Source organism: Bemisia tabaci, chromosome 7 (genome assembly GCF_918797505.1).
Source record: "Bemisia tabaci chromosome 7, PGI_BMITA_v3".
Lineage (NCBI taxonomy): Eukaryota > Metazoa > Arthropoda > Insecta > Hemiptera > Aleyrodidae > Bemisia > Bemisia tabaci.
In genome coordinates this window covers 1,412,553-1,423,792 of record NC_092799.1, presented here as the reverse complement: position 1 = coordinate 1,423,792, position 11,240 = coordinate 1,412,553, and the positions used below count along the sequence as shown (strand labels likewise).

The following is an 11,240-nucleotide window of genomic DNA, read 5'->3' as shown; positions in this document are numbered from 1 at the left end:
AATAGTTCAATAAAATTGTATTTATATTTTTAATCACAAAATTACAAAAACTGTGATAAAATAATGAAGGCACACCACACAGAAAAATGGAGGGTCAACTGCTTAAAAAGTTGATTAACAACGGGAGAAAAATTGATACTGCATGATGCATTCTGGATATGATAATTTAAAATTGTCAGGATTGAATGAATAGAAATTCGTCAATTCCAGTACTTCCAAAAATAAATAAATAGACTTGCTCACACACCTGACCCTTTATGATTGATTGGATTTCCCGTCAAATAAATTTACGCGCTTTCAGACTGCAACAGAGGATCCATTATCATGATTCTTGCAATTACTTTCCATGCTAAAATGGCGTCACGCAATCTTCTGTCACAGTCTAAAAGTGTGTAAACTTATTTGGCGTGGACTCTCACTTCGAATCTGAAGGCACAGTATACATATTATGAATTACAAGATTAATTATCTTATTTTGTTCATGCTGCTCAATCAGAGAGGGAACCAAACAATATACAAAAAAAACAGACAATCATAAAAATAAAAATTCTAAAACCAACAGTGCACTAGAGCGTTAAGCCTGACAAACTACTGATTTGAGAGATATCATGCTCGGAATGTTGACTTGCCATTGAAACGTCCGACAAATGTGGAACAGAATATTTCTCGATTACGTCAAAATTTTGCTCGCTCTGTTTTATTTCAGTGACTGGGTCTTGTTTCATCTCTGTGATGAGCATTCGAATACTATCAATTAGATTATTAGCAGTCAGATTCTTTTTCTGGTCCGTGCTGGAAGTTCGGTTACCACTCTTTAGAGCCGTTGAGTTGATCAAATCACTGTTCATGACATGCCAGCCGGAAGGCACAGAGTTTCGGTAGCAAGTTGAGGATTTTGAAGTTAGGTTGTTTGATTCCGGGGTAGGGTTTGGAGGTTTCTGCTGAACGCTATCTACTGAGATCACAGATAAGTTGACATTAGACGGAACTGCATCTTTTTTCATGCTGGTGTTCACTAACTGATCTGCCACAAATTCCTGAACTTCCCTGAAAAGTTAAGATATTGTTTAGCAATTAGTCTACGTGCTCTTTTTTTTTTAAAAACATGAGAGAAGGAATTTAATCTTAGCGTCGACATACCCACTACATACAGTAAAAGCTCGCTAAATCAAACTACGGTTAAGACAAAATGCCGCTTGAGTCAAATTTTTTTTCCATCCCTAGATAAAACTACGTGTGAAGTGGAGAATCCCTTAAGACTAATTGCCGTTTAAGTCGAAATTTTTTGTTGGTCCCTACACAATTCGACTTATCGAGCTTTCACTGTACTTGAAAGAGTGGTTTGCAAACATTTAAGTACAAAGAAGAGCCAATTATTTTGACCCAAACCTAAGTGACGATGGTTGAAGCGAGTGGTTTAAAAATATACTTCCATGAAGAAAGCTATTTTAAGTACTGATATGAATTTTGGGATCAAAATTTTAAGATTGTTCAGCAATTTTACACTCTACGGGCGGAGGCGCAGTAATGTACTACACCACTTGCAACTTACTTTTCAAAAGACTAAAGTGGGCTTTTAATGGAAAATCCAGATTCTCATTTTCCAACTGCACTTATTAAAAATGAGCTCCTTAAAGATATGTCTAAATGCATTCAAGTTGTTTCTTAGGTCGATGCAAATAGAGCTTGAGCATATACCTTGACAGAACTTTTGCAGTTCTACAGGGCTGACTTTTACGATTTATCATTAAAATTCATGATGTCTGCGTTGGTCCAAAATTTCTAAACTTCTGGGTCTCTAAACACAAACCATGTTATAGTTTTTCAAAGTGACTTTCCTCGCCTCAAAATGAGGAGAGTATTATCACATTTGCCGTCGGGAAGAAAAGACCCTGTTTTCGACATTTGGCTTAGTGTTCATCCTCCAAATTTCATCATGGTTTTTTCTTATCTTTCTTACTTCTGGTAAAATGGCTTTTTTAAGATCTCCACACTAATTACTCCAAATTTTATGACAGATATTTTATCCATTTGTTATCTGTTCAATGCACGACTGGATACAATAAAAAACAGTGGCCATTAGATCATTTCACTGTTTACTTACTGTCGTAGTCTCAGGGATATGCAAGAAAAACTTTTTCTCTGCATTGAATTTTTCGGAGCTGATCTTACTTGCTTTTGTATTTTCGACCAAACGGTACACATAGAAATGTTCTAAACCTTCCACATGCTCCAGGTAACCTTAAAACTTTTGGGCAGGACCGAGATTGTGCCCTAAAAAGAGAGGATAGGAGAGGAAAGGATGGTACTGCAGAATTGTTATGTCAATTCAAAAACGAAATTTCCCAACTTATCGACCGATGTTATGTAAATTTTCTGACTACCCCCAAACTCATGACAGGAGATGAGTTGACAGATGAATGGACATACATTCCTAAAATGGAGCCCAAAATTTTAGAACACAACCCTCTCTTCACACACACTCACAAATTCTTCCTCACACTTTTTTTCTAAAATATTTTGATTATAATCTTGCTTTCAAATATGAGGGTTTACATTGAGCGAATCTTTGGTTCCTGCTTCATGTTGAAAAGTTACATTGATGAAAGTACCGTACAAGGTCCTGCTTACCTGGAACATAATTAATTTAAGCAACCAATGTGATTTGTAAGTGTTGCGATTTTTTTCGTATGATAATTTTACCAAAATAATAGGTGAGCCAATATGAAAAATGGATTGAAGAAGAAAACACTCCTCTATGCCTTGGTATCAGAGAGTAAATTTTAAATCGTCGTTAACTAGGATCTTTATTCCCATTGATAAGCACACTCAAAGTTAAAGCATGGGCTGCGGTACAAAATTGGATCACTCACCCAAAATCTCGTTTGAGTTTTTTCAGCTCTTCGTCTCTGCTTGCCAGAAGGAGGGCCAGTTTCTCACGTTCCAAGTTGCTGATTTGAAGCTCTGATTTTATCTGTTCGTTTTCTTGATTTGTCTCGCGAACTCTTGTGTTGAGTTTCTTGTGCAGGTCTTTTAGTGCAGATACGACCTTAGAAGAGACATAGAATTAACATGAAAGGAGTGAAGAAGAAAATATAAATGAGGTCAAAATGAAAGAGAGCGGGGGAAAATAACATCATCAGGGATGTGCAAATGCAGGACTTCAGTTTTTCTTCATCAATTTTGTGCTTTTTTTATATCGTTTAGTTGAAAAAGTGCGAAAGCTCTCTCTCTCAGAGTTTGGCTAAAAATCAGGAAGAAACAAGTTTTTTTTCTTCTTCTTTTAAAAGCTAGGAATGAAAGTTTAAATCGACCCGGTCTAAATCTCAGAAATATAAAATATTAAGGCAATGAATTAATGAATCATATTATTAGTTAATCTAAAATTTACAACAGGTTGATGAATATGTAGTTTCTTGTTTTTTTTAGAATTTTTATTTCAGGAGCTTGCGTATTTTTGAGGATGATCGATTAAGTAATTTTTTGTGTTGTTTTAGAACAGTGTAGTTACAACCAGCCAATCAAAACAAACTTCTCAACTATGTACAAACTGGGTAATTTTTTAAAAACAAAAGAGCGTATGGATCGAGTTTCAAGTCACATTTGGGAAAAAATGAGTTGAGTGCAATTTCCAAGGAACTTGGTCGAACATTTTCTCCTGTCAAAATTCAAAACCAAGATGAAACACTTTTCACATTAGAACAGTCATTAAACTGTATCTTTAACACTGAGTTTTATGGCGTTATAAAACTACGAAACCTTTTTTTCTCAATTCAAACTTGAAGCAACTTAATGCGATTCTGTTGACCTCAATTTATTTTACCTGCAACTTGCAGGTGAAATTTGTCTTTTTCCTTCCTATTTACATGTTTTTAAAACAGTTTCTGTCAAAAAAGACTGAGATGAATACGTACAAAAATTTCACTGATTTTTGAGGTGGACGAATTCAATTTTTTGCTTCTTCAATTGACACACAAAGAATCGCTACAAGTAAATGTCTGGATTCTTAAATTTTACTTCTTGATGAGTTTTTACAAAACTTGACACTTACTTTATTTTCTTCTTGGAGCTGATTTAAAACAACGTTCAGATTTTCTATCGATCTTGTGTGCTCATCAGCTTTTGCAGTCATATTTACAAGATTCTGCTTGAGGTCATTGATGGTTGCAATGTATCCTGATTCTTTTTTCAGTAATTCTTCATAAGCTTTCTTCTTTATTTGTAACTCACTGAGGACATGCAACAAACACAAATTTAAAAAAACCCCTAAGTCAAAGACATAAAAGTGAAAAAATGGTTGAAAGGAAGAGCATATAGACAAAGATGCACAATCAGCTAGGTCAACTTCCTCAGTTCTTCACTGCAGAGCTCTCCAGCGACTTTTTCACAAACCTTTCGAAGAAATAACATTCATTTTTCATTTGAAAAATGAGACATTAAAGAATATTTGCTATGTCGCAAGTAGAAGGACATTTTTCCTAATTTAGTCATCTGTGCATGAAACAATTACTATTTAAAAATTATTACAACTATAAACTTAATTGCCAGCAGCTAGAAAAAAGGTGCTCTCAGATCCGGTAAATTTAAACATGTGAGATATCAGCAGACTATGCAAATTGTGTGTTACCAAGTAAAATTTGGATATTTCTGATGAGTTCAACATCAGTTTTGCACAATGTTGCCTACTCAGAGTTTATTTAGTTGGTTGCATATCTGGTATGCAACAGGCATTTTGTTCTAATTTTTTCTGTTACATTACAATGAGCAATGATATTTATATATTTATGTGATGTCTCCAGAATGATTCGGAACGGTGCTACCAATTATTAGTTCTTGACTGACAGAGAGTCATAAGGACAATACTTACGTTTTAAAATAGTCTCTTTCTTTCTTTAACTCACTGCAAGCTTTCTCCATCTCTTGACACGCTTTTTCTAATTTAGAGCAGCTGAGTTCCAGTTTCAACTGTAAGTTTTCGTTGGAGGGTCTTTCTCCACATTCGCTCAACCGCTTTTGCGTTTCCTGCGATTAAAAAATAGAAATGAAAAAGTATGCTTTGTGAGTAAATGTGCTGGTTTTTGTTGTGAGCGGAAAATTCAAATTTCTCGTGACCAGTGCTACATAAAAATATCTTGGCAAGGAGGTAATGTCAGTACCTAATTTCTATTGCAGGTTTTTTGCATAAAATTGTGAAGAGGAAACAAGTATGAGAATGCTGGAATTCGTACCTTGTCTAGTGGTCCATTGTTTGTTCCCCAGAGGAGAAGGCAACATTGAAAATCTGTTCTTCACAAACTTTTAACAACTATTTTTTATGATCATTTTCTAGAGCTGCCTACTTGAACAAAATTTAGGAACCTTGGGATCCTGTCCCAACTTAGAAGAAATGTTTTTCATCCCTCCCTTAAAATTTTGATTTGGAGGTTTTTTTTACACCATCCTTTCTACTTCCCTCCTTAGTAGGTAAGTCCTTTAATTGATGACTTTTGGATCGTTCAATAACTTGTCTCCAATTTCAAAGAAAAGGAAACAATTTTGCTTAGCTTGAGCTTAAAAAGGAAGCAAAGGTAAAAAATGAAAAATGAATGAAAGAAATGACCAGACTAATACTAACCTCAACCGCTGAGGTGAATTTGGAGAGTTTTTGAGGGGGCTCTACCTCACAGGGCACACTATGAACATTGTCAGTAGCTGACATGGAGAAATTTTTCAAATTATTGGGAATTCGTTGCAGGGTTTCTTCCATTTCAACCAAAATCCGCTTGACATCATTGTCCGCTATGAGAACACCAAACAATAAAAAAGGAATAATTCATTATTAAAATTAATGATCTAAAACCCAAAATTATCCTTTGGCTTTGAGATCGTATGGCTGACTTCAAACTATTTTTTGTTCACAGAGATTATTCAAAAAAAGAAGCGACTTCCTGCTCAGACATCAAATTCAAAGTTGGGAAGCATCTACTGAAAGACAGTTCTTACATTCTCACTTATATTAATAATTTAGTCCATCTTAAGGAACTTAAAAGGATTTTTTCAGAAATTGTTAGGGTCCTATATTTTGACAGTGAAACTACCAGACCACGTACCTATTCCGTTTTCAGTGCTGAAAAATTTCCGCTCCCATTTTATTTATTTGAAGGAGAACAAATCAAAATCATTTCTGGAAATTTTCACAGAGTTTTCTCAACAGTGCAAAATAAAAAAAAAACACGGAAGTTTTCATGAATTGACACTGATTGCGGTTTTCCATTCAAAAAATAAAGTATGACAAGAAGTCTGCGATACCGAGATATAAGTCTGGTAATTTCACCGTTTAGTATTTGTATAATCTTGTCATTATTTTCTAATATTTTTCATTCAGTGGAGGGACATGTGGATAGACCTGAATCAATCAGAATTTGCCAACCAGCACCTTTTTCACCATTAAAGATTAAAAATTTTACACAAGTGAGTCATTCAAGATTGTACGCTGTTGAGTGCTGGTAACAAATATCTCTATGCAGACTGAGACAACAACGTACAGAACTTACGACCCTCAAAAATTTCTCCTGTGGACATTTTCACAAGTCTGAGCAGGTGTGTGGTCAAAGGTTTATTGCACCTCTAAACTGAGGCACTCATGTTGAAAGACTGGTGAATAGAATGTTTTTGATAATTGTGTTCTATTTGGTATTGGATGCTAGGCATAAGCCAAACTGAGGAGAATTTCTTACTTTGGATTAAAATTGAGTCTCTATTAAGTATAGGTTCTAAAAACTAGACAAAGTGAAGACACATACAACAGGAAAAAGAAGATTTGTGAATACTTACAAAGCATGTAAATTTTCCCCTCCAATTCTTCCAAAAGAAAATGTAAAGTGCGGACTGGGTTAAATATAGAAAATGTGCTGCCACCCTTCTCACCACTCTGTGCTCGAAACCGGTCTTGGTTCATCACCTAGAAAAAAGGACGCCTGAGTAAATATTTATTCAGAATAATACATATGAAACAAACACATATTAAACACTAGGTACTTACAAAAACGGTGCAAAGAAGCAAAAACCTTGTAAGGCACAAGTAGTAAGTAGAAAATAATGTTTTAAATCTCAGCAATAGAAACCTCTTTTGATGATTGCCTCCACTAGGTACCTAGATAACGCTGTCAAGCAATAAATAATAAAACAAGTGACTAAATTTGAACCCTAATTGATGCGGCAATAGAGAAGAAAAAATGAGTACCAATAGAAAAGAAAAATACCTGCATAGATTCTGCAAGAGTCTTGATTTTTCCAGAGAGCTCAGAAAAAGTGGGACCAGTGTCTCGTTCCGGTTTATCACACAGCATGCATTGATTCAGGTCTGTATCGGATTCTGAGTTTTTCCTCCCTCTGTTCTGTTCCCGTAAAATGTTGGACCATGGTTTCGGTTTTTCAGGAACTCGAGTTTTTACCGATTTGGACCTCACTGATCCTGCAGGAGGGCATCGTGCTTTCGGCAGTCGTGGTGGATTATTTTTATTGCCAGAGACTACTCTTGTACCTGCAAATATTTTGTAATTTTCCAAATTTTTTGATGTTCCAGAATTTAGAGATGCTTGATTTGATGGTCTCCTGTCACTTGTTACAGATGTTCTCCCTCCCTTGTCATACCTTGACCGGATATCGGTAGTTGATTTGTGCCCGACACTGGTGCACGTCTTGCTTGGAATACTTTTAGGAACTGCAGTGCTGTTTGGCACACTTCGCCCTCTTTTGTTCTCTGGCTGGGAAGTGCATAATCTTCGAACTCGGTGTTGACATGTATTTTCGTTGGGCTCTCGAGCGCTGACTTTCAGGGCCTCGTCAATAAGTTGATGACACTTAGCAATGTTATTGCCTAGCAGTTGCAAATTTGAGTCAAATACTGTGTTTGCCATGATAAAGGAACTTTATCTTTTAGGAGAATCAAGAGTATTACACACAGACATTGTGAATACCTGTCATCTGAGAAGATTGCATAATTTGAAGTTGCACACAAGTAAAGAAACAGAGATTAGATTTCACAGAGTGATAAAACTGCTCAAACCTTCGAACCACATAAAAAAGAAATACACTCGTCTAATGGAAACGAGAGGTCAGTTTAGTTGAAATGCACAAACGGACGTTAGTGAAATTTTTCAATTTTTTTTGTTTATTTACAAATACATAACCTAACAAATTTGCAGCATGATAAACAACGGTGATTGAGCGTTTTTGCAGGCAAAGACCCCCTACGAATGAGCAGGCGATCACAGAGCGGGAGTAGCTGGTGGAGCGTGCATGAAGCTCGCTCGGACTCCATGATTATACTCTGTTGCTCTCTCCTCTCCTCTACTCTTTGCACATCACATAATGGCGCCAAGCACATATTTCACTCTCGGAGAAAAATTAAACTGCTCAGCTCAGGGAATTGACCTTTTTGATCGGGATTAAATTTCTAAAAGAGTTCAAACCAAGTACTAACCAGGGCAATTCTCAAAATTCTTTGGCAAGACATTTTTCTGATATAATTTAAGGATTACCTAAGGAGGGAAAATCTTTAGCATATCTGGAGAAATCACAAGCACAGCTTGTGTGGGGGCCCCGCAGCGTTCTGAGGCATTGAAATCAAATTCTAAACGTACCTACTTACATTTTGAATTTTGATGGAAAATAAGGGGGGGAGGGGCTTCATTTATATCTGAGCCATGGGGATGCCAGATGATGAGGGATGAGTTTGAGGATTTTTGCGCTCAGCAGAGATGTTTTCAGGAGCATTGGGGGAACTAGTTAGGAGGAGGGGGGAGAAATATTACCCTCTCCTGACTTCAAGAAATATGAGGGCTTTTGCTAAGTTAGCTGTGTTGCTAGACTTTCATTGTGGAATTTGTAATTCTACCAAAAATATTTCCATGTGAAGATGAACCATCAAGCTAAAAATTTAACTCAGCATTCGCACAAATTTATAAATTTTTTTTGTGGCACAATGGTACAACTTCTGGGAAACATCCTGTTAAAGGTAACGAGGCACTTAGCATATTTCTTGAAAAATTTGCTAAAAAAATATCTTTGCACATTTCTGCTTTTGATAACTTATACCTACAAAAGTACATAACGATCCAAAAAGTGGTGAATTTTACCAGTCAGGCATCAAGGGGTGAAATATGGGAGCATAAATATAGCATTAGGTACCTAAGATGACATTTGAATCAGTGAGTTCGAAAATACACCAACTCGGAAAAAAAAAATTTCAGGAAACACCTAAAACTTCGCAGCGGGCGAAGCGAAGAAGTTAGTTTAAGAAAAACTTGTTTGGTGCCAAAGGACGCAAGAAGTACTCTAGAGACTTTAACGCACCAAGTTTCAGATACTGATTTTCATAGTCTGCCCTGAAAAATTTATATTTTTTGACCTGAATAACGCTTGAATATTTATATAACTTGTTGGCACAAGGTATACTGAACCGAAAAAATAAAACCGCATCGGATAGTCGCCCGTTTCCCTTGATCGGCCAAAAATTGGTATTTCCAATGAAATTCTTCGATTCTTCCCTTTTCCCGTCGCCGTTTCGAGCACTTCCGATTGCAATTTCGAAATATCCTTTTGCGTGCAGATGCTTCTACTTATCCATAAGTGTTACTAAACCGTAAAAAAGTGAAAATCGAAAAAAACCCGTGTTGGAGTGTTTCCGAACTCACTGATTCATTTTACATTATTGGAAACATGATTATGTGGATGGATAAGGTGGGGAGACGGCAGACGATAGGATGGGTTAGAGTAGGTATTGGTTAGAGAGTGCTCGAACTGCTCTGAGTTCCCGTCGCGCCACGCAGCCATCTTGCCTGCTCATTCCGAGGGGGTCTTTGCCTGCAAAAAGTAAACATCAAACAACGGTGGCTCTCATCATAAAACAGAAGATTCTTTCCCGCCAAAAGTTCCCGCCTCCTAATGTGATTGGAGCTTGCAATCAATATTCTTGCAATCCCGATGTTCGTAATTCTCCGCTCCTCCCCCCCCCCCCCCCAAATTAATAAAATTTTGAATATATTGATGAAAGGCAGACTCTTCATCAATAATTCGAAGCCGACTTAGAAAAATTTAACAGATGAATTGATCATTACATTTCCAATTTGTGGTAACAAAGAAGGTTACCCTACTGATGAGCAGCTCAGTGATATTTGGGCGTATTTCTACCAAACAGACCTATGCGGAGGTGAGAAACATGGGGTGTGCTCTAGGAAGCTGCATAAGAAGCAATGTAAAAGTGGGCGTGGTTCCTTTTGAAGAATTGGAAAAGCGGGATATTGCATTCTATCAAACAGACCTATGTGCCAACTGAATGAGGAACTCATGAGCCGCGAGGATGGCAAGAGAGCGTTGTGGACAGGGCTCATGAGTTAAAGACTCCCTCCAACGATCTCCCCGCCGCGCTCCGGCTCCTTCATTGCCGCTGACGTCACTGGCGCTTTATTATTCCCATTCACTCTTACGGCCAGAGAACTAACGAGCACACCCCATATTTCTCACCTCCACATAGGTCTGTTTGGTAGAAATACGTCCATTTAGTGGTTCGCTACATTTACCTTCCAGTAGCGAACCTGGTATCATTTTGTGTGTGGAGGAATACAGGGCTCGTTTACTCTTCATGAAAGTCTTTGGCAAAGGGGCAACCTTTTTTGGACCCCTCTCTTTACCAAGTAAAAAACAAATTCTCTAATAATTTCAGGCGAAAGGATTACTTGCAGGTTTACGAAAGATGACGTATCACAGGGAAAATTATTGTAATCAACACAATCAAAACATGGCCTTTTCTGCTTTCACCACTGTTCACTGTTGAGTGGAAGGACTGGATTGAATTCAGCTCAATTACAGTGCTAAAAAAGATTTTTTAGTGAAATTTTGTGGTGTTAGTAACACAAGTAATTTTAAATGAAGAACATTCTGAACATTCATTGAGTCTGTGATTATAGTTATGTTATTTTGTTTGTGTTGTTTTTCCTTGGTTGCACCTCCCACCATAAGTCTCACTTAAAGGGTGGTGGGATAAAATTATTTTTATATTTTGTAATCTTTGTTAAAGTTGGCTGTGAAAGTACTTGAAACGAAATAAACGTATTTGAATTTGAAATACCTACATACCTATTTGATTCTTTGTAATTACCTTTTTACTTCTCTTTCTTATAGGTCCCTACTTACATTAAAAAAAAAAAAAAAAAAAAAAAAAAAAAAAAAAAAAACCTAAAAAATTAACCTGAACTATA

At 36.7% G+C, this 11,240-nt stretch overlaps 1 protein-coding gene across 1 annotated transcript; it reads right to left on the bottom strand.

Moving 5' to 3' along the window:
* On the bottom strand, positions 1-8,190 carry LOC109036748 (uncharacterized). Its single transcript, XM_019051110.2, has 7 exons — positions 7,242-8,190; positions 6,814-6,940; positions 5,615-5,778; positions 4,868-5,022; positions 4,052-4,229; positions 2,874-3,049; positions 1-1,047 (listed from the first exon to the last, which is right to left on the bottom strand). Exons 1-7 carry the CDS (start codon positions 7,896-7,898, stop codon positions 567-569), a joined length of 1,938 nt encoding a protein of 645 aa, XP_018906655.2. The 5' UTR covers positions 7,899-8,190; the 3' UTR covers positions 1-566.
* Positions 8,191-11,240: the final 3,050 nt, after the last annotated feature.

What these genes read in the sequence shown, in the direction of transcription:
- LOC109036748 (XM_019051110.2), bottom strand. Translation starts at nt 7,898, where the DNA reads ATGGCAAACACAGTATTTGACTCAAATTTGCAACTGCTAGGCAATAAC. An exon ending in GAAAGAGACTATTTTAAAAC is followed by an intron (nt 4,230 to 4,867) that starts GTAAGTATTGTC and finishes GCATGTCCTCAG; the next exon opens with TGAGTTACAAATAAAGAAGA. An exon ending in AGCTCCAAGAAGAAAATAAA is followed by an intron (nt 3,050 to 4,051) that starts GTAAGTGTCAAG and finishes GTCTCTTCTAAG; the next exon opens with GTCGTATCTGCACTAAAAGA.